The sequence below is a fragment of the Syngnathus acus genome, chromosome 20 (genome assembly GCF_901709675.1).
Source record: "Syngnathus acus chromosome 20, fSynAcu1.2, whole genome shotgun sequence".
In the NCBI taxonomy this organism is placed as follows: Eukaryota; Metazoa; Chordata; class Actinopteri; order Syngnathiformes; family Syngnathidae; genus Syngnathus; species Syngnathus acus.
The window spans coordinates 6,810,902-6,837,504 of record NC_051104.1 but is presented as its reverse complement, the minus strand read 5'-3'; the positions used below and the strand labels follow the sequence as shown (position 1 = coordinate 6,837,504).

General features: G+C 39.7%; 4 protein-coding genes and 1 long non-coding RNA gene across 10 annotated transcripts in view; 2 read left to right on the top strand and 3 right to left on the bottom strand.

The window, feature by feature from the left end:
• The window catches only part of LOC119139401 (myosin-2 heavy chain, non muscle-like), a 55,588-nt gene extending 47,651 nt beyond the window's left edge, over nucleotides 1-7,937 (top strand). Inside the window, exon 11 of the mRNA XM_037280019.1 lies at nucleotides 6,210-7,937. Within this exon, the coding sequence (XP_037135914.1) occupies nucleotides 6,210-6,213 (4 nt within the window). The 3' untranslated portion in view covers nucleotides 6,214-7,937. The remainder of the gene's footprint in view (nucleotides 1-6,209) is intronic.
• A 1,455-nt stretch (nucleotides 7,938-9,392) lies between these two features.
• On the bottom strand, nucleotides 9,393-16,900 carry hnf4g (hepatocyte nuclear factor 4, gamma). Of its 3 annotated transcripts, none has more exons than XM_037279787.1 (11): nucleotides 16,442-16,900; nucleotides 12,577-12,742; nucleotides 12,354-12,448; nucleotides 11,852-11,958; nucleotides 11,637-11,786; nucleotides 11,346-11,433; nucleotides 10,885-11,037; nucleotides 10,583-10,632; nucleotides 10,238-10,442; nucleotides 10,022-10,141; nucleotides 9,393-9,927 (listed from the first exon to the last, which is right to left on the bottom strand). In XM_037279787.1, the coding sequence occupies exons 1-11, from the start codon at nucleotides 16,470-16,472 to the stop codon at nucleotides 9,806-9,808; spliced, it is 1,287 nt and encodes a 428-aa protein (XP_037135682.1). In that variant the 5' UTR covers nucleotides 16,473-16,900; the 3' UTR covers nucleotides 9,393-9,805. The 3 variants fall into 3 exon arrangements, with proteins under 3 accessions (XP_037135682.1, XP_037135681.1, XP_037135680.1); XM_037279786.1 differs by lacking the exon at nucleotides 16,442-16,900 and adding an exon at nucleotides 13,953-14,339 and having other exon boundaries at nucleotides 10,256-10,442; XM_037279785.1 differs by lacking the exon at nucleotides 16,442-16,900 and adding an exon at nucleotides 13,953-14,329.
• Nucleotides 16,901-16,967: 67 nt separating this feature from the next.
• LOC119139255 (probable G-protein coupled receptor 141) lies at nucleotides 16,968-18,956 on the bottom strand. Its single transcript, XM_037279789.1, has 3 exons — nucleotides 18,820-18,956; nucleotides 18,493-18,626; nucleotides 16,968-18,385 (listed from the first exon to the last, which is right to left on the bottom strand). The coding sequence occupies exons 2-3, from the start codon at nucleotides 18,499-18,501 to the stop codon at nucleotides 17,456-17,458; spliced, it is 939 nt and encodes a 312-aa protein (XP_037135684.1). The 5' UTR covers nucleotides 18,502-18,626; nucleotides 18,820-18,956; the 3' UTR covers nucleotides 16,968-17,455.
• A 6-nt stretch (nucleotides 18,957-18,962) lies between these two features.
• pign (phosphatidylinositol glycan anchor biosynthesis, class N) lies at nucleotides 18,963-26,443 on the bottom strand. Of its 4 annotated transcripts, none has more exons than XM_037279781.1 (29): nucleotides 25,896-26,439; nucleotides 25,433-25,691; nucleotides 25,244-25,365; nucleotides 25,071-25,169; nucleotides 24,876-24,982; nucleotides 24,683-24,807; nucleotides 24,458-24,588; nucleotides 24,260-24,379; nucleotides 24,104-24,144; nucleotides 23,918-23,977; nucleotides 23,679-23,771; nucleotides 23,444-23,499; nucleotides 23,258-23,336; nucleotides 22,976-23,158; nucleotides 22,769-22,908; nucleotides 22,433-22,532; nucleotides 22,262-22,354; nucleotides 22,107-22,198; nucleotides 21,936-22,041; nucleotides 21,745-21,853; nucleotides 21,554-21,679; nucleotides 21,377-21,483; nucleotides 21,155-21,241; nucleotides 21,018-21,073; nucleotides 20,769-20,844; nucleotides 20,625-20,698; nucleotides 20,499-20,541; nucleotides 20,353-20,405; nucleotides 19,622-20,257 (listed from the first exon to the last, which is right to left on the bottom strand). In XM_037279781.1, the coding sequence occupies exons 2-29, from the start codon at nucleotides 25,657-25,659 to the stop codon at nucleotides 20,134-20,136; spliced, it is 2,829 nt and encodes a 942-aa protein (XP_037135676.1). In that variant the 5' UTR covers nucleotides 25,660-25,691; nucleotides 25,896-26,439; the 3' UTR covers nucleotides 19,622-20,133. The 4 variants fall into 4 exon arrangements, with proteins under 4 accessions (XP_037135679.1, XP_037135676.1, XP_037135677.1 ...); XM_037279782.1 differs by having other exon boundaries at nucleotides 20,111-20,257; nucleotides 21,377-21,486; nucleotides 21,569-21,679; nucleotides 25,896-26,440; XM_037279783.1 differs by having other exon boundaries at nucleotides 20,111-20,257; nucleotides 21,377-21,479; nucleotides 21,577-21,679.
• On the top strand, nucleotides 19,348-21,466 carry LOC119139256. Its single transcript, XR_005101336.1, has 2 exons — nucleotides 19,348-19,436; nucleotides 21,391-21,466. It is a non-coding gene; the product is annotated as an uncharacterized LOC119139256 (long non-coding RNA).
• Nucleotides 26,444-26,603: the final 160 nt, after the last annotated feature.

The following is a 26,603-nucleotide window of genomic DNA, read 5'->3' as shown; positions in this document are numbered from 1 at the left end:
AAATACACGCACATATTCCACACAGTCGGAATGACTCTTGCAGACTAATGTAATTAATAGCTTTTTATCCATGTAGAATTTGAAATGAAGATGTAAATTGTTCGTTTAACATAGCCATAGGACATGGAGGCTTCTGCTGTCAAAGTCAATTACAGACTCAGCATAGTTCCAGACTTTATGAAAACCTAATCAAGATGTGCTGTGTGTGTGTGTGTGTCTGAACACTGGCCTGCCATCTTTTCCACATGCATGCGTGTGTGTGTGGGTGTGTGTTGTACATTGTTTCTGAGGAGTTTTTGCTGATATAAAAATATCTACACGGCACATCTCATCAGAGATAAGAGTTGTTCTGATTTAACTTCTTGAGTCGCAAGAGGGTGATAATCTTTTAAAAAAAACGTAATTCCACTGGGGGTATTCAATTGACGTCAGTCTTTGTGTTGGAAGTTGAACTTTTTGTACTTTGCATTCACCATTGACACCTGTTCTCTTTGTTATGTGTGTATGATAGATAAAAGAATGGCTACTTTTACTAACATCAGTATGGCAATACTAAGGGAAAAGTGGTCATGTCAAAACAGCATTTTTAGATGCCCTTAATTTGAAGTAGGTCGCATTGCGGAAACGGGAAGATTTGAACGTATTTGCAAATGCATTCAAAAGTATTTCAACGAATGATCCAGGTAAAAATGTTTTCTCCGCGCTTTCATTCCAACGCACCAAGGTGTGCCACAAAAGCTTATTTGCCAAAGGTCGTCTTTGCTTTTCAGGCTAAAAATCACTTCTGTACCCGGCAGCATCAGCAAAACAGAAGGTTATCAGTGACGCACTGACGAACCTTCCGTAACCTCCGTGCATTCAACAATTCATGACATTTTAGAATCACTAAATTGGCAACAACAAAAATCTTCTGAAGACATTTTAAACAGCTAAATAAAATGTGTTTTCCAACATCCTCTATACACTATTTAGTAATATAGACAGTGAAATATCTCATCAAACTTTCCACCACCACATGTCACGCTAGCAGACAAGTGACAAAACTTCTGTTGACACAACTCAAATAGTCAAATAAGCTCATCGAAATAACGCAAGCAGGCGGAGGTTTGCTTGTGCGGAAAGTCATTTATAAACGCCCAGAGTAGCCATTCATGCTCAATGATTTAGGACTTTCAAAACACATTTCTAGCTCATTTGAATAATAATGGTCATAAAAAGCATCGCCCGAGGCGCTGCAAGCATACATCAAGCGACAACAAATGCCTTGTGAAGTTGTCGAACGGCCCGCAAACACGAAAACAATTAGGACAACCCAACTTAATTTGCAAAGGGGATACGTTTGTGTGTTCCCGCATGCTCATTTTAATGAGTTTGAAGGAAGCGACATCCCGTCGTTTGCGCCGCTGCGATTGATTGACGAGAGCCAGATGCACGGTTCAAGGCCAGACAGGTCTTTTGTGTTTTTCTTTTTCCCCCCCCCCTCCCATATCTAGAAACATTAAAAGCACATCCTGCTTTTCACTGCTTCTTCAAGCCTGACTTAATCACACCAGGTAGCTGATGATAAGACTCCACACAAGGATGGATCAAACCAAGCCATCCACTTAAAACAGATGACCTTATGATTGCCTTACATCAAAACTAGCATGCAATTAGGGATGAGTAGTGTTCATCAGGCTGCCTTGCCTTTGTACTGAGCCTTTTCATTGTCCAGCGCACTTAGCACAAAACATCGTTGCAGGGAATCAAGAGACAAGCGCAATTATATTGTTTTAGTATCTGTGAAAAGGAAGGAGTTAGATATTGCAAGCAGCTTCAAAACATATAACCACAAAGTTATTCAGATAACCAAAATGATGGATTATTCCTCCATACAGATACACTTCACGTATGAACAATTGCTGTTTACAATATAATGTTAAGCAATTTGAATGTGTCATTTGTTTTTATTTCCTAGATAATCCCTCTATAATCTGCTAGTGTTAGCCGATTACCCTAATTAGATTTCAAGGGGATGAATTAATGCTGCACAATGCATTCCTTTGCATGGTTATGGTTTCAGTGCCATATATCTGATTTGTTTATTCTAATTGTGAAGAAACAATAAGATTACAAACGTAGTGCTGCTGAGATTAAACATTTATAGAAATTATAGAAATAACAAGCTATATACATTTTCAGGAAACCTGAATATATTCTTTAAATTTATTCGTGAAGCTCTGTTTCAAACCCAAGTATTATCCCTCAAAATTGTTGTTGAAAGACTTTGAATAAGGTTATTTTGTGATTGATCCTGTGTCATCAGGCCTGGAGTAGTCGCAGAATGGGTCACTGCTGTTTACCGTATGTTTCAGGCCCGATTAAAATTCATAAAACGGATAAAAGAAAGTTTTCCCTCTACCTGATTATCTTCATAACGTTCCATGGCTTCTTGACCAACGTGTGTCCTATCAAGAGAGTCAATAACAGAAACTCATCTTCACATAAAACTACCCATGGACATACAATAATTGAGCAGGCACATGCTGTGATTGAGTAGTTGTCACTGCAAGAAAATAGACTAATCAACATCTTCTGCTTGCTGTGACATTCAATAGCACGTCAAAAACAATCTTCATACCTCGTCCTGTCCATATTTATGCTTAGCAGGGAGGGATAGATGATGAGAAAAAGACAAGATAACATGTGACAAGAAACTCAAAAGCACCGTCGAAACTTTCTTGTCGAATTCAAATAAATGTTTCCCCAGTTCCGCAACCTGTCATACAGAGTGCCCTCAATGATTGGCTTTCATTTTATGCCTGTAAAATTGACAATTGACATACTCCCAAGCACCAGTGGAGCCCAGATGAGCGCACGTACATAAAAAGCCACGCGTGCTCACAGGGCAATCCCCAGCGCCGCTTAGGTGGAGCTGACACAAACAAACATGACTGACGGACAGACGGACGGACGGAAAAGAGCTCGCAGCTAAACAATGCAAAATGAAAGGGGATTAATATTTAAATAGATCATTTGCAAGATTGGTATAATTAGCAGCTCATATTCATGTATTCACTTGAGGGGATATCACGTTGAAACATGTCTACTTATTCAAATAGGATGCAACATGTCACCGAGCGAGCGAGCGAGCGAGCGCATGTATGCAAATGCACATATGCCACTAATTACGCCGCGCCTGTCACCGAGCGACAGAGGCTCTCTGCAAAAATGTTCAAAGTTGCCTGTGAACTGTTCAACCAGGCTGCTCAGGTCTAATTAAAACACGCATGTCCCCGAGGCCTTATCAAAGCACGGAAGAAATATGTACATCTCAAATGGAGGAGAATTAGCTAAATAAAGGACCTTCGACGTGCTCACAATCTTGATTTCTGATGAATTCCAGTAGTCTGGGATTCCAGACTACTTTGTTTGACCTGAAGCAGGGGACTATTATTTTGACATCTCCTCCCCTGGCACAGCGCTAAACGTGACACCGTCGGAACGAAAGTCGGTTTTGATGGTGACTTTATTTATTTCATTCTATTTTTAATGAGAGGTAAAGCTTTGATTCACATTCACCCAGCGGGTTTGTCTCTCGGCATACTCTGATCTATACATGATGTCGTTATTTTAATGAGAAATTATTGGATTCTTCACCTGGGTAGCTCAAGTTTTATACTCACTGAGAAGACCGTTTTAACATCATTGATCTTGTGGAAAAGAAAGACCCAATAAACTTGACATGATCAGAAATGTATCCACTGGGAGTATTTTGCTCTAAATATAAATATATCCCAATTATGTGTCGCCTGAAAGTTAATATATTTATAGTATACACTTCAAACGATAACGTCTTTTGTTCTTTATGATTTGTTTAACATTCAAAACTTTTTTTAAAAATACATTTAAATCAAATATATTTGCAAAATTCTGTTCCAACAGTAGGACGGTGAGAAGGTGATTAGCACATTAGCACAGCAACCTTATTGTGCTCAACGTGCTTCAAATACTTTATTATTATTATTATGACTTTAAACAGTGATTAGTAATAAGGCAAGCATTTTGACAAGCTGAACCCAAATTAGTTGAAGCATCACCTTGTCTATTTTTGGTTGCCATTTTGTCCTTTCCATTCATCAGCATAGCAACACTGCAGATTTATTTTCAATATGTTGTTCATACGTTTCTTAAGTGCGATAAACATGTTCAAATGAGGTTCTCAGTCCCAACGTAAAAAAAAAAATGGAGTAATTTCTCTAAAAGCTGACAGGAGTAATACAATAATAAAAGCCACAGTAAAAAATAATTGCCGCAAAGGACATTTTGTGTCTCACTCGCTTAAATTCAAAAATTTATCAATTTGTGTTAACATAAATTTGCATTTGCTCAAGCAAACACAAAGGGCAAAATGGAGAGGAGCTGTCCATGAAGCCTGTCTGCGCCAGGGAAAATAAATGTATGCAGCTCAAATCAAAGTCATGTTGCACAGCACACTGTAATCTTTCTCCATTAAGGATGTCACTTTTTGCAATCGTTTTGCAATTGGCGCCTAATATCTTTTACCACTCCACTGCAGGGGTTGCTGAGCTTTTGTGAGCCTGTGCGCACACATGCACACAATGTTTCATCAAACAGTGTGAAGGTATCCTGCTGAAGGACTCACTCATGTGTGGCGTTCAAATAGGAGTTGAGAAAGCCCTTGATTAGGATAGGAAGCCATGTGTGGTAAATCTGCCATTTTTTTCCCCAAATCACTGTCTATATACAACAAAAGCAAATTCAAGACACCAAAAAAATGCCTCCAAGGAGGATTTTTAAGGACTTTATCCAGCTCAGGCAATAGGGGATTTTAATTATTTCAATAATTCAATCATCTAATTAAAATTTGACATTTTTGCAGTACACCGATGCGGAGGGCCACTTTAACGGGATGGCCTTAGGCCCTCCTATTTACCAAATAGGTCCCCATCAAGCAAATGCTCGGAGTTGAACTTGTCGCATATAACTGTTGTGCCATTGGAAAGAGAAGAATACATTTCTAGTTGACAAAAACAGAAACGTTACTTGAGGTGTCTGGCGACTGCATTATCACATTATGGCCTACTGATGCGCCTGTCAATGAGGAAATTGCAGTCTTTGCCGGTCTTGTGATGGATTTCTGCCTGATTGCTCAACATGGAAAATAGAGTGACCCCATTCCTCTTTTGATTGTCAGCCACTGACAATAGACAGCTCCTACTTTCGAGAGGATGTTTCGAATACACTAAAAGACTTTTTTTTTTTTTCCACCGCTTCCTGCTCAGAGCAAGAATCATGATTGTGGATCATTGTCCCTTTATTTCTGACAGACTTCCAAACACTTTATAAAAAATATAGCCATATATATATTCTATTACATATTTTTTATATATATATTCTATATATAGTGTGTCGCAACTCCCATGAAGGTAAATGACGACATAAAAACACCGTGTATCGCTTTTTATGATTGTTTGATGGTGTCTATTGTCTAAAAACGGTTGTATTCAAGAACCATTATTACTGCATCAAAACCCGGCCCACCCACATAAACCCATTCGGCATACATTTAGAGTTATTGACCGCGGTCCATAGGCTGTCATTTCAAGTTGTAGTGACACTGCGGGGTCCCTAATATTCTTTGGATTGAAGGTGCTTTGGTTAAAGCACCATGAAAACATTGGCCAAGTAAAAAGGTAAACGTTTCCTCCATGCAGATGGAACGATCTGAAACCAAGCCTCCCCGATTCGCCCCCCCCCTCCGTCCTCGAGACGCCGCTCCCCTTCTCCCCCCATCTCAATTGTGTCCCTCGCCTCTGGCAAATGGGAATCATTTGTTTGTGTGAACTTCCCATAACCTGCAGTGCGTGAGACACTTATCATTCAGAGTGGTGGGGCTCCTTCGTCCTCCTTCGTTATAATACCTCATCTATTCTCTTCCCCCTTTTTTTACCGCCTTTCAATATGTATTGTTTTTTTTAATATGACTGATCTCTGCTTTCATTGAAGACGGAGCCCGGAAATAATAAAGGTCAAAAGGTCTTTTATTATCTCCAGTCTAGGAGAATGTTGATTAAGATTAAACCTTCTGAGTTGAAAATATGCTTTGTTTGTTTGGCCGAGCAGTTGGCAGTCCGCCTCACAGTCATCGGTAGAAAATGGATGGATGGATTTCTTCTACTTCTAATTTCGATTCTCTTTTTTTTCAGGTAGTCTTGCTCGCCAGTGGCACCTTGTTAACGCTTGATATTCTGACCAACATCGTGTTTGGAGTGAGAGACAAGCAAGTACACCACTGATTTCCATTGAATCTCCACTTTTTGTATTCTCCGATATTTAATCACAACGGTAATATGACATGATGGTGGTAGCACTTGAAATATTTTTTGAGACGTTACTTTGAGATGTAAATTGAATACTGTGCAAAAATGTATGATGAGGTTTTAGTGGAGTTAGCAGGTGTATCCAGAACTTGGCCTTTTTCTTTTCTCTAGCATTTTTTGATCATCAAACAGTCCCAATGAAACGTTTGGTCAAAGGGCATCCACTCTTTTTCTACATAAATGAAGTCCTATCTAGCTCACTCATGGTTTCTTGGAAACGAGTGGCCATCTTTCTCAATTGGTTCACCTCCCTTAATTCCCCCATCCCCTTTCCGAGCCCACCAGCGGCCGGCCCTCTCCAATCTCCTTCCCCATGTAATCTCAGGGTGCACAGGGCTGTTTTCATTATGGCACCACTCATCTTATCGTCCACCCTGTCATCTCCTCTGTCTCCTGTCTTTTTTTATATGCCTTTATTCTAACAAGTCTGCGTCTCGGAAGCCGGCAGCGGTCCACCCCTTTTTCATTTCCCTAATGTTCCCCACCAGACACACCCTTGCCTCCCCCTAACCCCTAATTTCATTCCCCTAACCTGGTCGCCATCATCATCATGATGTACAGCGCACACCCCAGAAAGCCCCGCTCCCTCCCCTCGCTCAGTGTGTGTGTGTGGTGGCTTATGTGTTTCACTGGCCTTTTTAGTCTGCTCCATATCCGTAGGAAAAATAGAAATAAAAGAGAAGGAAGTAAAGATGGACAGAAAGCGAGGAAGGCAGTCATTGGGGCCGAGGTGAGCCCTGAATCTCCTTGCTTGCTTTAATCCCTCATTTATGTGAACTCAGCTTTGGAAATGAAGCTGTCACTGTATTTTACTTCCTTTCAGCCAGCCGCTGCTATAATCACAAAGCACACACACATGCACACATGTGCGCACAGGCACACACATCAGGCCACAAAATCACTCAAGAGAGGTGGAAATTCATTCCAGAGGTAGAAGCAAGAGGCTCACCTTGTCTCCTGCACGGTGAATCTTCGGATATGTTGGAGACAGAGAGGAGTTATGGGTAAAAGCAGTGGTGAGGAATGATAGGCCACAATCTCTGACTTTAATCTGAATTCGGTGACACATGCCATTCATTTCAGACTAATATTCTCCAGTGCACATAGCCTATGTCGTCTTTTTATTCATTTTTAAATTGGAAAACTCTGTAGTATGTGTACTTTTCTATGCATGCAAAAACGAATATGTATTTGTTTCCTATGTGTTGGTAAAATGAGTGTAATATTTATACGTACATGTATTCTTCAGTTTAGCAGTAAGTATATGATTTTGTTTTAAAACCTATTTTTAGCCACCTTTGCATCTGTTGACTGACTTGTCCGTAAGCGTTACTAGTTGTTTTTGACAGTATATGAGAATTAAATAGAAGATCATAATGTCCTGTTCAAAATAATAAGACTCATTATTATTATTATAACAAATTTTAATTCGGAATTTGACTCCAAATGTAAATTGAAGGACATAAAGTGCATTATAACATCCATGAAAAGGGTCAAGTTGCATATAGACCAAAGACTTGCACTGCCATCTAGTGGTTGTGTGGAAGTCCTCAATGGCTGATGAGAAAAGAAATGTCAAAAAAATGTTTTCAAAAATAAATCCATTTAATTTGTTGTATTTACTCCATTTACCCTTTTTCTGAGATAGACAAAGCTTTCTGTAGCTATTTTAAATTACACTTGACCATTCAATTGAATAGAGATCATGCATTATGCCATACAGGTTTAAAAATAAAGCTTCCTAAGATTCTATTTGTTCATTAATGACATAAATATTAGGACATCAATAAATTGAAGATTTTAAGCGCTAAATACTCCTGTCCATCTTGTGCTGCTCCATTGCCATATCTTGACATCCTCCTCAGGTGGTGTGTGATAGCGTGCTGTAGGAGGTGTGAGTGAGTGAGGGAGGGAGAGAGAGAGAGAGAGGCTCTCAGATGAGATATGTGACTGGCATGCTAACGCACAGTTTTATCTCAGGAAGAAGAGAGCGACGAGGCCCCCATATCTCCACACTGTGCCTTTGATTAAAGTTCCCTGGGTATATACACTCTTCCAAAAACACACAGCGTTCGCTCATGCACCAGCACACATAAATAAATTGAAGGCGGGAGCATACAGTATATATATATACATGCGCACCTCGTCCCATTGTGATTTGAGGTTATTTTGACCTGAGCCAGGCAGCGTGTCCATTATGAAGTTGATATGGAGGATTTGGCCAATGTTGATTTTAGATGGCCATAAATAACCTGAGTGGGTTTTTTTTTTTTTCCAGTCACACAACAATATACAGAGAAGAGCTCTTGGTTTTATCCCCTGGACTCATTCACAGTGCATGAAAGCACACACACATTTATATATACAATGCACGCTACAATACGATTTGTGTCTATCTGGACAAACATATTTAAAAGTACTGCGTGTCCAGTTGGGCTCAGGTTCAGCAGGAATGAATGTTTTACATTACAGCTTGGTTTTAGACCTCGCCTGGATGTGTGTCTTCTCAAATAAATGATGGAAGGAAACTAGTTAGATTTTTGATCAACAGCGTCATTCAGCAGTGAGCTTTCAATAGCCTGGGAACAAACTGTATACCGTGCCTTTCTTCCAGAAGTAATGGGCAAACATTGCCTTAGTGTTATTGGACATTTGAAAAACACGCATTTGTATCAATAAGCTATTATATTTCTGCGGATATTGTTCCTGGTAAAATGAAAATACAGAAGTACATAAAGTAAAAGTGAATTTTTATTTTGCGAATAATAGTTCGTTTTTTATGACGGAAAATGATGCTATAAAATTCTACAGAAATCTTTCAAGTGAACCCTTTGTTTACTTTTACTCCAAAATATAATATTAATAATAATCATAATTGGATACAATTATGATTATTATTTTTATTATATTTGAGGGAGTGGCTTTTTTTTTTCCACAACATAAATTAATAAGTACATTGGTTCCAAGGAAATACAAAATATCAATTCAATATACAGTTAAGTTCAGTAATTCTGTTATTCCGCATTTTAATTTAAGTATTTACATCACCTGAAATCCCCTTGCTATATACAGAAACGTATAAAATATGAGAATATATCAACACGTATTAGTATTTTACACTCTTCTATGTACACTGTAAATGATTAATTCAAAAGTTAATGAGTTTGGCCAAGTTGCTTTTACTATGTCAGCAGTCAAGTGGAGCACTGATATTAGAAAGTACTTTATACAAGTGCTTTATTAAATATAGTAGACAGAAATATTTGTATTTTGGTCCTTTGGTGCAATCAACTTAAAATGTTGCAGCACATTGCATCTTGGCCACTGGACTCGTTTAACCTCACATACTCGGGTAGTGATTTACATATTTCCTACACTATGATTGAGACCAAAGCATGATAATATAAGACACTGATCCAATGTCAGGGGTCCGTCTGTGCGGAAGGTGAAGGACTGGCTGCACGACAAATGGGCTGGGGAAAGTGTTTGTACATCTCAGGGGCTTGACCTTGAGGAGGTGACGGGATGGGGGTGTCTGGAGAGGCTGCAGGACCAGAGAAATATCTTATTATTGATATTTTGATGCTCTTATGTTTGTTCTGCTTTCGTATGACTTCCTACGTGTGCATTTTCATTACCTATTTGTTGAGTGTGTATAATAGGCATGGTGCTGATGAGCAGAGTGTGTCCAGTCACAGGTTCTTGAGTTAGCTGGGTGTGTGATGGATGGTGAAGCTGTGTGTTCTCGGACGGCAAGCCTAGACAAAAAATTACAAATATTAAAAAAAATACAGAGACCCCAATTGGTCAATTATTAGACTGAAAATACATGATCGGTTTTGTGCAGTATTTACGTCGGCATGCATTGTCACCCCCCAGCAACATCTCCTGCAGCAGGTTGTCGATCTTGGCCAGACCACAAAGTTTAATGAACTGGAGTTGTTCGATCATTTGCCAAGTGATGCTCTGGAGGGTGGGCAGGAGGAGTAACAGCTCCCCAAAACGACCTCGTGAGTCATACTGGCGGTCATTAATGTAGTCTTCCAGACTCATCTGAACCTGCAACCCATTATGCCAACTCTTTTAGCATTCAAAATTGTATTGGGCATAAACAACAACAACAGGTTGTGTGTTGTTAAGGAAACTCACTCGTTTGTCTTTAATTATAATCTATATACCGCGATCAAAGCTGCACTTACTTGCAGACGTGTGGCTTTGATTTTCGAAGGGTCCCGCAAAGACTTTGCATCTGCAGATTGTGGAGGGGACAAGATAAGATCAATAGAGTTTTGATTTCGGCATATGACTGGAATTTATGAAATGATTCATTCTGGACATGAAAGCAAGTTAAGGATTAGCTGACTGGCAATGTGGGAAAAAAACAAACAAATTCTTGTATGTATATTTAGACACCTCATTATTTCTCTCATTTTAAAGATATATTGTGCCACCTCAAAATGATTATTGAAAAGGACTATTAGGTTCAGACCTAATACGTTACCAGGGTCAAAGAAAACAATAGCCTTGAGTGCAGCGTATTCATTGCCATCGATTTGGATCTCCTGAAAAGGCTTGACCAGCTCATCCAGAATTCGATTTGCCACTCGGCAGTGTTCAGGTTCTGGACTGTTTCTGTGTATCACGCAACCGTTCCCTGCACATACACACATTGGCATAATCATTGAAGGTGTCAATGACCCTTTTTAAAGATCCCAGGTACGATAAAGGTGAAAGGGTTGGAGAACCCTTCAAAGTAGCTTGGTGACAAATCTGTTTACAGTATGACGCTGCCACATGCCCCAGCTATGAGTTATACCATTTCTACTTTTTGAAGTCGCAAAGAGAGAGAGAGAGAGCAGAGCGCCTTTGGTAAATCATTGCTCAGCAAACACAACGTTTAATCAGTCATCACATTTCAGTGAAGAATCACGTGAACGAAATGACATTCTCGCAGCCGCTTACCTAAAAGCAGGAAGTCCTTGAATGGTATTGACCTTTTGGCCACTCCCAGCAAGAGGTGCTCGCCCGCATGAGCCCTGAGCAAGCTCACCTGGAAACAAACACAAACAATGAAACCTTTGGTTCCTACATTAATAACACTTTACCAGGAAGGAGAAGTATCCAGTTTCTGTATGCTAATAACTTTCTGGTTAATCATTACTTTCGATATTACTTTACAGTGCTTGGCTGATGAGGTTCTTACAAACAAGAGGTTTGGTTGAGGTCCAGCAGTAGAAATGTGTGTCTTCCTACCTGGTCATCCAGTGGTAGTTCCCCAAAGGATGGAATGTATTTGGCCCATTCTACCAAAACCAGTAGTTGTTGTCTCATAGAGTCACACACATCCGCAATAGTGGCGGATTTCTGCTCTCTTATGTCTGCTATGTCAACTGGGGTGCTGATCTGGATAGAAACAGGAAGTCATGTTCATGTATATTGCTTATTTTGAGGTTTAGCTTGATGAGCACCTGTTGAGAAAGTGTTTCAGCTTGGGCCAAAACTGTGATGGTTGGAAGGTCTTGAGGGTCTGGAACAATTCTTCTACAGCTGATCCGATCCCGCTCATTTTGGACAGCTAAAAACAGAATGAGAAATAAATGATGACCTCTTTCTCCATGTCAACGGGACCTCGATGAGAGCAGACAGCAGGTCGGGCAGTTAATATTTAGGAGAATAGAGGCTGGCAGAGGAGTCAAACGTTAACCAGTTGCGATCCAGAACAACAGCTTTGAATAACACATGATTAGGGGTCATAAAACACCGTGCCAAGGTTATTCACCTCGTAAACGCACACGTGCATGCATCTAATCAGCTATTTTATAGCTGTGATCATTTCAGCCATTTTGTAGCAGCTTTTTGGATTAAGCCATTTTAGTTCGCTGCATTGAGGAAATATATTTATTTCTATTTTTTTTTCGTGATGGTTAGTTGTCCTAAGCAATGTAAAGGATGCCAGACACAATAGGTTACCTTCTTTTCTCATGCCAGCTCGGAAGCATTTGTTGAGTCTGCAGAAACGACACTGGTTCCTCTTGTCTTTGTCAACGACGCACAGCCTGCTGAACCTGCGTGTGACCAACAATTGAAATTTTACCTGTTAATGTTTGGCATCCACATCTTGTGTTGGATAGAAATGATATTGGTGTAATGGAGGTAGATGTTTTCAAATTCCACCTCAGTTCTTTTGGTGTACCTGCAAGTGTAGATGTGGCTCTTGCGTATGGAGCGCCGAAAGAAACCTTTGCAGCCGTCACAGCTGGAGGCGCCGTAATGTTTCCCTGTGGCTTTGTCTCCGCAGATGGCGCAGTTACTGTTGGTCCCATCCGGACAAGATAAGCTTGGATCTGTTGGCATGTTTTCTGACAGACAAAATATAGAGAAATATACAAAAATGCAGTACTGAGTGGTGAACATTTTTTAAATCTTTTAGTACCCCATAGCCTCTTGTGTTTTTATTAACCAAGCATTAATTGATGGAAAATATTAAATGTGTCTGTAGGAACTTGAAAAGTTTCCTAAGTAGAGATGTGAAATTGTCCTGCAGTATGTTTGCCAGCAAGTCTTTTGTGTATTGCATACACCTAATAATAAACTCAAACAAGAAATAGCAAATATTGGATTCAATCAGTGGCCCTAATAAACATTCTTGTTGATAACCTTATTTCCACAGTCATCTCCGCATTGTTATTACCTTTATCATTTTGATTATTATGATAAGCACCGCCGCTTTCGTCACCCTAAACAAAACCATAATCATCATCGTTGCTTTGGCTATTTGCAACCTGGAAAAGGTCCGCCCAAATAGAAATGAACATCACCTGAGGATTGAAAGATGTAATTTGTGTGACTTTTTTTTATCATCACACATACTGTGTTGATCAGGAAAATAGTCACCAGTCAATAAAATATTTTTTATGGCCATACATGCAATTTCTCCCTAACTGTTCTCAGCTTTATTAAAATTCTGATTGTATGCTTTTATTAGTCTTCCCTATCCTCAGCGTTTCGTGCAATCAAAGAAATCAACATAATTCACAACAGCAATCAAAACAAGGTACAATGTAATCAGTTTTCTAATCATCTCCATTTTAAAAAGCAATTCATTTGCCTTATATACATTTAAACCTACGGTTGCCATACAGAAATTGAAGATGACTATTATGAGATTATTATTGAAGATTACTTTCAAATTTAACCTTTGTTTTTAAGTGAGAGAGTCCAAGCAAATATATCTGACGCAGTAAAAATGTGTTGTATCCAACACATGATATTCACACTTAGTTCAAGTCACCTCATTTCATTTCATAACTATGAAGTAGCTCTATTTTGCCTGCTAGCATTTAGCATGCTCAAAGTGCTTTCACCATCTGAACAGTCTTCCAACTCCATTCTCAGCTGCAGTTGTCTTGTATCTGCTCCCAAAAAAATTCTGATGTTCTTTCTGTGTGCACCATTGACTTTTCCCTTTGAACAAACACACGGTATCCTTTTTGGCCCTAAAAAATGTAATATAATGAGGTGCAGAAGTTGACTCTACTCTTTATATCCGACAGTGTTGCTCAGACTTACCTCCTCCTCCATAAAGTACATCAGCATTGTCAAAGCCCAGCGTGCTGTATGAAGGATCCAAACAGTCACAGTAGTTGGCAACTTCCATATCTAATAGAGATTTAACAGCTGGATACTTCATTCCTGTTGTCCTCACACTTCTTCTTTCACTCTTTCCTACTTTGATGTGTACTTGCTTGTGTCTACTTGATCTAACATCTTACATAGATGACATAGGAAATCCTTTAAATAAAAGATCTATCATCTCAGGTGATTGGTCCGTGAACAAGGTGAGGAGGAGGAGCCGTGAGGAAGACTTCTCACCTTATTGTACAATACTTATCTCTCCCTTGTACTTATCACATAGATGGAAAGATTACAGTGGAAGAAATCGCACCTTTTTTCAATGTTTTTAAGACTATGAAATGTTTGATTTGATTAGGGTGATGTACCACAATCTTTTGCTTTGTTCAGGAAAATATGCGTAAAGGCATGAGGATGTGCACAGATTTATGAATGTGGGATCTTGTGTGTGTGTGTGTCCTCCCCAGGCCTAATCTAATCAATAGTGGAGTAATAACAGCACCACCTCAGCAGATATTATCTATAAAGGTGCTCTTTGAAAGAGCCAAACACTGATAAGTCCATTAAAGCCTTCCACAAACACACTGTCGGTTCATAAATCTTTACTTTGAAATTCACAGAGCCACCTCACTGACTCCACTTGTTTTCCCAACTTTACACTGTTTCAACGTTTTGGTTAAGGAAAGCAAAGGAAGACTCCAATCGGTGTCTCAAAGGTCATCATTTTGGGGTATTGTCTTGAAGACAGTAGAGAGTAAAGATAAGATGACTGAAAGGAAGTGAGAGAGGATAATTCAAGATTCAAGATTCAAGAGTTTTTTATTCGCCATGTTTGAGCGTGCCAAACAAGGAATTTGACTTCGGTAAAACACACCCTCTGTTCAACATATAGGTGACTAACAACACTCAGGACATGTGAATAATGGCAAAACAGTGTAGACAAATTCAAAAGGTGTGAAGAGCAGGATGTTATTGCACAGTAATGCCTCTGAGACTCTATGAGTGGTGTGAGTTCATCAGAGCAACAGCCCGGGGGAAGAAGCTGTCTCGGTGTCTGCTGGTTTTGGCGTACCGAGCTCTATAACACCTATTGTCAATACTAATGATGGATTATATATAGTGAGTTTCATTGACAATCTTATTTTATGTTTACTATCCTGGTTTTAGTCTTGCAAAGATTGAGCAACACCATGAAGGCCAAATTTGGGATACTTTGGGGAAACTAACATGCCTAGTATTTCATGCAACGATACGACTGTGTATGTCAAGCACCGTTGCTTGGTTACAATAAAACGAGCGATAGAGAGAAAGAGAGAGCGAAAGGCAGAGAGAGAGAGAGAGCGAGAGAGTGATAGATTACATTTTAACCAGGCAGCGGTCTCAGTCCTCCTGACTCATCACATTTGTGGAGAGTGAAAATGTGCTCTTAACCATAATGTTCACACCTACAAAAAACACCACTGACAAAAAAAAAAAAAAAGGTTTACAGGAATCCGTATGTAGCCATAATGCACACAGATAAGTCTTTAAGTCTGTTTAACTCGGTAAAATGTAATCAAATCTGATTCGGTTTGAAGTAACTTGTACAGTATTATGCATTCCAGCTGCAAAAACAGCCTCTGGCATAGTTGCTGCATTTACAATTAACATGAAATGAGTCACAAAGGCCAACAGGAAAATTTGGAGAAAATTTGTTTCGGCTTGTAAACCTCACACAGCCATAAAACCTGTAGGCGGTTGCATGTTAGTGTGCGTGTGTTAGTCATAAGACTGTGAACACTATTTAGATTTGGATTGATCATATCGTTGCATATGTTGTTAACCCACTTTACTGACAATTCATCATACATTTAATGTTTATTTAGCTTTTTGCACAGTATCATATAGTACAGCACAGTTTTAGCCCAAATTTGGACTTGTTAAAACGGCATTAACCAAAATGTCCAGTATTTTCATGGAGAAATATTTTTAATATTCAATTACAAAGATTAGAGAAATAACCTAAAATTGCAATCTTGCGTTATTTTTTTTGTTTTGCACACATTTTGAGATACTAACACTTAAGAGGAGAAAAGAATAAAACTGGAACTATATATATATATATATATATAATCTGTTGCCAAAAATATGCAATAATTATCTGTGCGGGGGGGAGCATTTGAGCATTATATGCAAGCTATAGGTTCTCTATCGTCTGTCACCCTGACATCCATGTTGTGAAAAGTACATGAAAGTAGTCGCATGTTGTTTCGAGCACACCGTGTGCCTTATCAAAACAATGTGAGGTGACAGCATCGTCCCACTAAGTCTACTTAAAAGGATACAAGTAGAGCGCTGGTGGAGCAAAACATTGGATTTGACATTGGCAAGATTCATTATTTTTGGGATGTTTTGTATTTCAGTGACTCGGAGCAAATGCGCCTTACCTGTATTTCTGTGCCTGTCTGGGATGTGCATTTATCCAGATGTGTACTCTGGCAGTGAACAAGTCCAACTAGGAAAGCCTGACAGCATTCAACAAGTTTGAAAAGCCAAGTTTGGAGAGGCGAGCAGCCTATATTTCATAGAGCGACACATTGAATGGCGCCACCATAGCCCTGCCATTAGATTGATTTACTAAACAAACTCAAAGATGGGTGGGGATGTTAAACAGTAACCCAAGCGCCATAAAATCTAAAAGGAGACGGATCACCAGGTGTGAGTGTTTGTGTGCATGTATGGAAGTCAAGCGAGGACTTCAAGGTAAGAGAGCCAAGATGAGTTGAGGTAATGTTTCACAAAGCAATGGTGACAAAGTAACAATTTATTTGTCATGCTCAGGAACACCGCTAAGCTCCATAGCTATGCATACAAAAGTCAAGTGTGAGACAATATAATAGTGAACAATTTGTCAAAAAAAAAAAAGGGCTTCAACCTGTGAGTTGTGACAAGTCAATTTAGGGAAACTATAAATATGTCGAATTTGAAATTTGATGGTGAGTGACTTTCAAAATACATAGCAGTTCTGTACAAAAAAATAAATAAAACCAACAAGTTCATCATTACAGCACTTAAAAATGGGTTATATGCTAGAGCACATCACGTCACTGTATGAGGCAGGAAAAGAGAACTGCAATAACGGATGTTTCTCCACTGGCTTCTCTCTGTGCATTACTCAGCATTGACAAACTGCTTTTGTCAAAAGCGTGTGAAGATCTGAGACTCACTATTTTGAACTTCCATACAAAATAAAGACAAGTCAACCATGTTTATATTGTACTGATACTTTAAATTAAAACCAAACGATGCGAGTCTCTTGTGTCTCTTGTGATCCAAGTCAGCAAAGACTATCTGTCTAACTCGAGGTAACCTGAATTAAACAGAACCTAATTCATTTGATTGACGGTCATGTAGGATTTTTAACACGACAAGGAAATGACAAGAGTCATCAGGCAAGTTGATTAAATAGCTTTTCCAGGGAAACACAATGAGCATGTCCTCCTTCCCAAGAGGGTGAGCATGTCTACGCAGTTAAAGGTGGTCAAGCTCAAAAAGACCTCATTGAGATTCTGCAGTTCAACGTGTTCCAAGTAATAGAGTCGGAATATATGGTACGGAATAAAGCATACCGCCATGATGATGACGAAGGCGAGACTCTTCAACTGAGCCCCGAAGTCTTGTTGTGACGTCCATCGCTGCTGATGCTTCCTGTATAAAAGCAACAAAACATTGGCTTGGAAGCCGGTCAGCACTATGGATACTGTGATGAACAGCATACTGATGATGTAGTTGATCACCTTGACCGATTGGATGTTATTGCCAAATCTAAAACACTGAGAATGACTCTCGGGGGGTCTACTGCCACCGTTGGATTGGCCGTAAGAAAAATGGATGACGCAGCTAACTATGACTAACACTATCAACCATACTAAGACACTGAGAGCTTGCGCGTAGATCTTTGGCAAAGACATCCACTGCTCAGCCTTGCCGTAAAACACCAGAAGGCGTGTGACGAGGATTATAACGTAGATGCCAAATGTAATGTACATGTGAATGTGGACCATGCTGCTAACCAATCGGCACAAGCCCAAGCCGAGGGTCCAGCGCTGAGCCGTGTGGTAATAGATCCTGAAGGGCACAGTGAGAAGGAAAAGGAAGTGTGCGAAGATGAGGTTGAGAACAGCGATGGAGGTGGCAGATAATGTCCTGGACTTCATGATGAGGATCATGACACTCAGGCCAGTGGCGCCAATCAGCAGAACCATGGTGTAGATGATGGTTAGAAGCGTGTGGTGAGCTTCTTCATCCACCATGCTTTTATTTTGGGGACTTGTGGTCAATGCGGATGTTAGGTTCACAGATGAAATGGTGTGTGTTGGTTCGGAAGCCATCTGAGAGGAAATTAAAAGGGGATAAGGATTAGTGGGAAAAGACGCTTTTACCAATGTTGCATCGGTGTTGGATGTTGAATTGATTTAAAAGGGGGAAGAACACATACCTTTTGCATTTCCGCCTACATCAAATGCTGAAAAAATGAATTCCTCTATCCATGTTTCGCGCAGATTTGCACCAATATTCAAAAATTCCTATCCAGGTTTTTCAAGTTGTGTAGTTTTTGTGGAATTCTGCAAACTAACAAGAAGACAGTCATGACGTTCACTCGCCTCGCTATTAGTATACACCATGATTTGAATCAATCAATCTAGTATCCTGCAGGTCATCGCTTCAACATTCATTTGTTAGTCAGCTGAATCAATGTCATCACTTCTGTATTTATCTGATTTGTGTTCTGAAAAGCAAAATTATGAAGAGGAGGAAACTATACCTTTTGATCCATCAGGCGTTAAAGCACATGAGATCTTCGGATCTGTTTCTTCTGCTGCTTGGATACGAGAGTGATTGTCTGCTAACCTATGCTGAAAAGATTGCTGTAGATGAGTCCAATGAAGGAGTATTTTTTTTTTTATGGGGTGCTGAGTGTGTGTGTGTGTTTGTGTTGTGTGTGTCTGTGTGTACAAACAGGCAATTACACACGATGTAATCCAACCACAAGAAGTGACGGCTTCCTCCTCAAACCCAGCCAGAGACTTTATGTCCTCCTAAATATAGGTATAGTTGAAAATCTGATTTAATAGACACTAGATTATCCAAATGAGGATGTTTTATTTTTTCTATATTATCAACAGTTGACAAGATTTAAATGTACATATATAGTAGTACATGATTTTCAAAGAGTATTGGATTAGGGAAGAAGATAAAAGAGAAGTGAAACATGTGGCAAGTTGACAGTTCAAATATGAGTCAGCGCTCCGCCCATTGTAACACATCATGTTGAATTATTTATTCCTCTGGTCAATAAACATCACATATTCTCTAATTGAATACAAAACCACTGTTGATTTAATTGTTTAATGGCTCCAGTTTACCTGTGACCCTAAGAAGGTAGGATTACTATGATTAGTTGTCCTCGTTTCACAACTTTTGCTGTTCAATATTAGTTGGCATGAGTTGTATTTAGCCATATTTACTACTGCCACCTGCTGCTTAACTTTTGTGAACCACATTAGACGGTACATGCTTACTTACTGTTGTGAATGTATAATGCTGTTTTTAATTGCTTGACAATCAATAGTCCCTTCATCTTATTTATTTTTTCAGAACACACAAGAATCCAAATCATAAATGCACAGTATGAATTTAGAACATCAGAAAACCCTTCACAACCAAAATACATTTATTGACAAAATATAGAAACCCTTCAAAAGAAGATACTTTTGTTGTGTGCATTTAAAAAACATAAATTGGACAGTTTAATTCAAGTCAAGTTTCTCAGTTGAACAACTATTAATGCAAAAACATTACGGATTTGTGCAATAGTATACTTCTTTGGTCAGGCTTTTTTATTCAAGGAAGAAATCCAGTCTTCATGATTCTACTAAATATATGTTATTTAAAAAATTCAGACCTGAGGTGAACAAGCATTGGTTTGTTAATAGTGATGTCATGATGATGTACTCAAAAGGACAGGAATACAATGTACTTAAATATACGATATTCATATTTCTAAATGTAGAAACATGTACAATTCCATAAATACTGAATATTTATACTAGCTTAGCTGGTATGTGCTGTGCTTTGTTCAGGGGAAGTGCATCTTGCGGCTCCGCCACAGAGCCAGTCTTTGTGAGGTGAAAATGTGCGTGACGACACTGAGCAACATCAGGAAGATGGTCATTGACATCACGATAACATAGTGGCTGATGCTGTGCGGGACAAAGAGAAATTCAATTGAATCAGATCTGGATCATAATTGTAAAGTCAGAATTCCTAAGATAGGAAGTTTTCAGTATCACGTTACCTTGTTCCAATATCTAACCAGGTGCCATAGTCTTGCACGAGGAAGAAAAAGTGCTGTGGGAAAAAAAAAAGGTTTCATTAGGTTGGAAAGTAAATTCATTTCGTTTACACACTGTACATCAGAATGTAAAAACCAAAACGTTTTACCAGGGCCATCACGTCAGAGATGACCAAGACGATCAGAAATAAGCTGCAGGTTGAAAATATTATTACGTGTTAAATATCAAGAGTAGGTGTTGTAGTGAAACATAATCAGAAAAACAGAACGCGTACCTTCTCGATGACAGCTGCGTTGTAACTTGAATGGTCTCAAATGTACACATCACGATGATGAATGGAATGATGATCTAAAAATCAAACAAGGGCATTAGTGGTGACCGTTGATAAGAAAGTAAATCCAAAAGCATTGTACTCCACCTTCCACATCATTAACCCTCCCATAAGGAAAGGGTTGAAGACTGTGAGGAAACAATAAACAGACGTTGGGTCAAAACTGAAAGGAAAGGAGAAAGACAGAGTTAAAACATATTCCAAATTTCAAGTCTTATGACTTGACATACACCTGCATGATTTAATGACATCCAATATGAGAGTTGAAACATTTTTGTTAGCTGCACAAAATATGACAAACTTCATTCCCTCATTTAAAACACACATCATACGTACCTGTTGATGGACGCTATGTTGCCTGTGCCAAAAAAAGCTGTTATGATGAAAAAAACCTGAGGAAAGTATGACGTCAAGGACGGCTACATGGCACTTGTGGTTGTATTCTACATTCTTGCAAATGCCATTAAGGATACAAAAAAATAAGATCGGCGGATGTCATCCAACTTCAGCTGTCGAATTTTGGAGATGTCAATGTTGGCCGAGAAATCAATAGTGGAGAGCTGGAAGACATATTAGATCACATATTTGAGCTTACATAGATAGTTTGTTGAAATCTTGTCCCTATTAAGTTCTAATCTTCGGCTCAAAAATAATTTGGAACGATATAACTTGAACCGATGTGTTCCATATTATACCTCTTGCCTTCCAGAGCTGCCCTCAGCAATCATGGCTTCCTGTTCAATGTTGATCCACACAAACATCAACCAAGACAACACCGGAGGGAACAAAGCCTCGGCCCTAGGTTAGAAATGATGCATGTTAGTTGATGGTTTATGCACAAAAGAATACCAATATAGTGATGAAAGTTTTCTCATGACTGTGCACCAGGACTGACCCAGTGCTGAGCAGAAGGTACGTGGCTGTGAGCGAGAGGAATATGCTGAGAAGCCGGTGAAACAGGCGTGTAGAGCTCATCAATGGAACAGGTATGGAAGATGCTAAACAAAGCAGTTTGTTTTAGTTGGGGAAAGAAAAAAAAAAAAAAGAGTCACATGCTACCTACCTAATGTGAGCCAACTGACTATTTGATTGACAAGAGGCAGACCCTGTTTCTGCTGCAGGCTGGAGTGTGTAAGAAATGGCACGGAGGCACACACGGCCACATGCAGCATCTATTCAGTCACATTAAAGTGCATCTCATGTCAGCATTAACAAAAATACAGTCATGCACAGAAAATAATTAACCACACTAACCTGTATGACAAACTGCTGTTTATCACTTAGGTGTAGTGATGTCCTGTTCCGTGACGGCCAAAGGAAACCGCATGATACCAAGATAGTCAGCAGACCTGCACACATCCTGAGAGGTAACCCTGTTATTTGTATTCTTGATTTATTATAGTGCTTGTAGTTGAATACACTCACACCAGATGCATGTTAGGCTCTCTTCCCACAACCGGCATCAGGGGGAAAGCAGCCAAACAAAGGCAGCTCAGAAACCAGTTCACACAACGCCACTGGAAATAATAATACACTGTGACCAGTGAAGCAAATAGACATGTTATCACTATCTATCCTACCTTAGCCTTCTCAAAAAGACCTGACAGCATCGGCCAAAGAGACAGGACAGCCAGACCCGCTGTCAGCATAGCGCGATGGAAAAAACTCACCACCTGAGGGCAGTAGAGGATCAGTTTATAATCTTGACGCTTCATTGCAGTTCAAGTAAATGAGTTTTAAAAAACACATACCAGTAGTTCAATGCCGAATGCAACCAGTATAAAGTAGCCAAAGCATTTCCACAATGGCAGGGATGGAGCTGAGTGAATCATGTTTTTTAGTGTGTTGGACCTGAAATGGAAAATTGTGATTATGAATTTCTGCAATGGAAGACAGGCAATGACTAACACAGTCTTTCAATTTTATCAATGTATAAGCAGCCTTCAAATGATCAAATTAGTGTGCAGCCAGCCGACTTGACTTTAGATTTGGAATGTTATTATTTTGGAATCAATAGTTTGTTTTCACTCTTTTGAGACTGATAAATATTTTGAACCATGGCTTTATATTATTCAAAGGACACTCACTCTTTAAAAACAGAGTACCATATGGGCACGGGCAGCAGGCAGTAAATATAGTAAGTGAGTGGACTCCTCTGGATGAGCAGGAATATGCTGATCACCACCGAGACACACACGCACAGCCTCGCCAAGGTGTGATCGGATTTCTGCGAATGCAAGTCGCACATGTAACTTGGAAACTCGTTGTGTAATTGTAAATGGACTCACACGAACCTGCTTGAGGATGTCGGGATGCATGTTAAGGCTTGCATGAGTCTTTAGAATAATGAGGACAACGTATGAGGTCCACCCCACAAATCCCAGCACCACGCTGGAACCCAAGAAAAACCTGTCGTAGGTGTGGTAGTAAACGAGGCCTTCGAGGGCGTCGGATATCAGAGCTTGGCAGAGTGAGATCTAGAAAAAGAACAAAATCATCAAGGCGTCTACGTTCTTAATCGTCATACGTTTACAGTATTATTGAATGTAAACATTTTATTTGGCCGCGATACTCACAGCATCTTCATACTTTTCCAGTTGAAGCAGTATTCTTGCTTTCTGAATAAATTCTGCTTGCTTAGGCTCACTCAGTTTTCTGATAAACAGATCAGATGGATGAAAGGGCATTTGCAATATATTGCTGAGGAACAGCAGTTAGGGGCGTATTAAAAGAAAACGTGCAATTGAGATTATTGTACTTACTGGTAAGGGGTAAAAAGACAAGACAACGTTGTCTCTTTTTTCTGCTTCATTTTCATCTAAGAAAATATATTTTAAAAAAACAACAACATACAATTCAAGAATACATTCCCTTTGGCATTTCTAAAAAAAAAAAAAGTGTAACATTGTCACTTAGCTGTTTTTACTACTACTATAAAATAATTAGAATGTGCAAACAAATACAAAACATTGACAGTTGAGCTGCACGGTACTTCACCTTGAACTGCTCCAAAATTTGAATTGCATTCGTGTACATGCATTGTGCTTTGAAATGGTCGCTGTTGTTCAGGTAAAGAACGGGTAATACTCCCTGAGGACACACATATGTCATAATATTAATAATAATAGAAAAATAAATCCTTTGAAAACATCACGAGAATATTTCAAAGCAAAGAACCTTTACTGCAGACTCAAATGTACAAATGACTCTGCTGGGAGTAAAGTAGCGATACTCACGACAGAGTTGACAGGAATGGGCACACCGATTAGAGATGCCATGAGAGGAGCAATGTCAGCCTGCAGCGTTGAAACATATAGCAAACCTTTTAGCCATATTGGAACATCTCTCTAGCACAAGTTATTATTTTATCATAGAGCTATGATCTGGTTGGAACACAGTAAATTAAATAAAGTCAGCCACACCTGATTGAGATCAACTCTTCTGAGGTGCTCCAGTTTCCAGTCTGGGGTATGAATGGAGAAAACAAAGCATCCATTAGCTCCCTCAAACGGTACATGTAACAAATTGTGAACACTTTGAATGCAACTTTGAACCCTAATAGCTTTTTATGAGGCCACCTTGCAAATAGCCATCTTTGTAAAGTTGATCTTCAGTCACTTTGTGGGGTCCTTGTAGTCCAGCCCCCCAAGCCACAAAAGGGGTGAGCGTCTCTGAGGGGTGACCTGCACCATGAGAACCTAGCAAAACACGCATTTGAATTATGAGTACATCTCAATAGATTCATTTTTGATATCCATATTCTTTGAGTGTGCTACCCCAATTGGTCATGCCGTGATCAGAAGTGAACACAAAAGCTGTTCTGCCATCATTGCTGAAGAAGTCTTCAATTATAGACACCAGTTCAGATACACCAGAATCCACCAGGCCAATATTGCGTTGGTACTCTCTACATGAAAGACAAATCATACATTGATGAGGTTGTACAGTTTATTACGACGACTAGAGCATCGTTATGAATAAAAGTCAAATCAAGGACTGACTGGGACATTGGTCTGTGAGCGTGTCCATTTGTGTCGATACCCAACAGATGCAGAAAGAAGACGTTCTTATCCTGAAGCAGGCTGGCCATCAAGGTGGAGTTTGACTTTGCTGATTGAAAAAGTGACTAAAAGGAACAAACGGCATCATTATCTCTCATCGGAATAGAAAACAACACTGAAAATGCTCTCATACTTTGACTTGAGTGAACACCCAGCTGTCTAGCCTGGATGCATCTGTGGAGGCAAAGTCCTCTTCTTCTGCTGGATAAGTGTGGGTGTACACATGATCTCCACTCGCCCCTGTAAGTATGTGAGGTCGAGCTATTGAAAACTTGTCCGGCACATTTAAAGTCCAATTCAACGTGACCCGACAGAGTATGTGCCATACCTTTAGCAAACATGGGCAGAATATCTGGGCTGCCCCAGCACCATGTATGTCTGCTCTCGTTAAACACAGAGTCAAACTCCACAGGGTTCTCCTTCCAACCTGATGGCAGACACACAAAACCATGAGCCATGAATACTCATGAGTGCACAGACACGATACTTTGGAGTACACACCTCTAGCAACAGAACTGACATCCTCGTAAAAGCCAGCAATAAGAGCAACATGGCCAGGACGAGACTCAGTGGGAACATGGGTGTGGGAGACACCCCAAGTCCCTCGCTCTTCAATGATAGCCCTGTTACAACAGAAGCCACAATTGTCACTCACAAGAAGTCATTTTTATTTGTTGCTTGTTTCCCAACCTCAAGTAAGGAGCTGCGGATGAGCCATTGGGATGCAGGGTGAAGAGGCTGTCTGCTCTAAGGCCATCAGCCACAATCAGCACCAGTCTGGAGGCAGGTGGACTCAATGGTGTGGCCATGGGTGTCATCCCGTGGACCAAAGGAGAGGTGAAGTAGATATCAAAGATGGACACAAAGAAGACTACATGGACTGTCAGGCCCACTACTAAAAAGGTGATCATCCTCATTTTGAGCCGTGACAGTCAACCGTACTTCAAGTCTGCAGAGCAAGGATAGAGAAGGGGGATTCAATATATTTACGATTCACCTCTTTAATAACACAGTGCACATACAAATTGTAATCCTTCGTTTTACTATATGACTGCAAATGAAATCCCACTTTTAAATCACACCTGGGTGTAACATAAGAAGTCATTGATCATTAAAAAGAAATAAAATAAACAAATGAATGGGAGACACGCACCTCCAAATCCGGTTGCACAACTCGTTCGACTTGTCTCGTGAATAGATTTGGATCAAAGATTCAACATGATCGTTTCAACTTGAGAAAAACATCCATCTTGTCCTTAAATGCGATTATTATTATTTATTTATTTTAACTAAACCAGCAGTCCTTTCTTTCTATTACCAATGAGATTAGTTTAGAAACAGTGTACTTCCTTGTTGTGACATATTCGCTGACGTAGCGCACGGAGGAATTGTGGTTACAGTAGTTCTAGTGAATGTACCCAATTTGCAACGCAAAGTTAACGCGAGAAAGAGTCAACCATTACACCAAACACATTGAAGCCGCTGTTTAATACTAAAATAATGAAATCCCAATTAAAAAAATAAACGCACCTCTCTGCGACAAGGCTAAGCTAGTGGGGGCAAAGTGTCAAACCATTACATGATTGAAGACGGTCCAAAATCTTTCTCTGGTAATGAAACCCTGCTACAACCACCCAGTTTGGGAATTTAAATAATTTCATGGCTACTACTTGGCAGCTCGGTTCAGCAATTATATTAATTATAAATATTTTTATCTCACTGTACGGGTAAGGCAAATTGCGATGCCTTTGATGGGAACTTTGCCCTTACTAAGGTGGCCGCTAAGTAGGCACGTTGCTTAGCCGATCTCAGCAACAGCGCGCTGCCCCCATTAAGTTTAATGGGCGTGGTTGCCATTAAA

Coding starts and splice junctions, on each gene's coding strand:
- hnf4g (XM_037279785.1), bottom strand. CDS start 14,073: ATGAAGTATCCAGCTGTTAAATCTCTATTAGATATGGAAGTTGCCAAC. Junction 10,443..10,582: donor TCAAAGCCACACGTCTGCAA/GTAAGTGCAGCT, acceptor AATGGGTTGCAG/GTTCAGATGAGTCTGGAAGA. Junction 9,928..10,021: donor TATACACACTCAACAAATAG/GTAATGAAAATG, acceptor CTGGTCCTGCAG/CCTCTCCAGACACCCCCATC.
- pign (XM_037279781.1), bottom strand. CDS start 25,659: ATGAGGATGATCACCTTTTTAGTAGTGGGCCTGACAGTCCATGTAGTC. Junction 24,808..24,875: donor GGGTGTTCACTCAAGTCAAA/GTATGAGAGCAT, acceptor TGTTCCTTTTAG/TCACTTTTTCAATCAGCAAA. Junction 20,845..21,017: donor AACATAGCGTCCATCAACAG/GTACGTATGATG, acceptor CTTTCCTTTCAG/TTTTGACCCAACGTCTGTTT.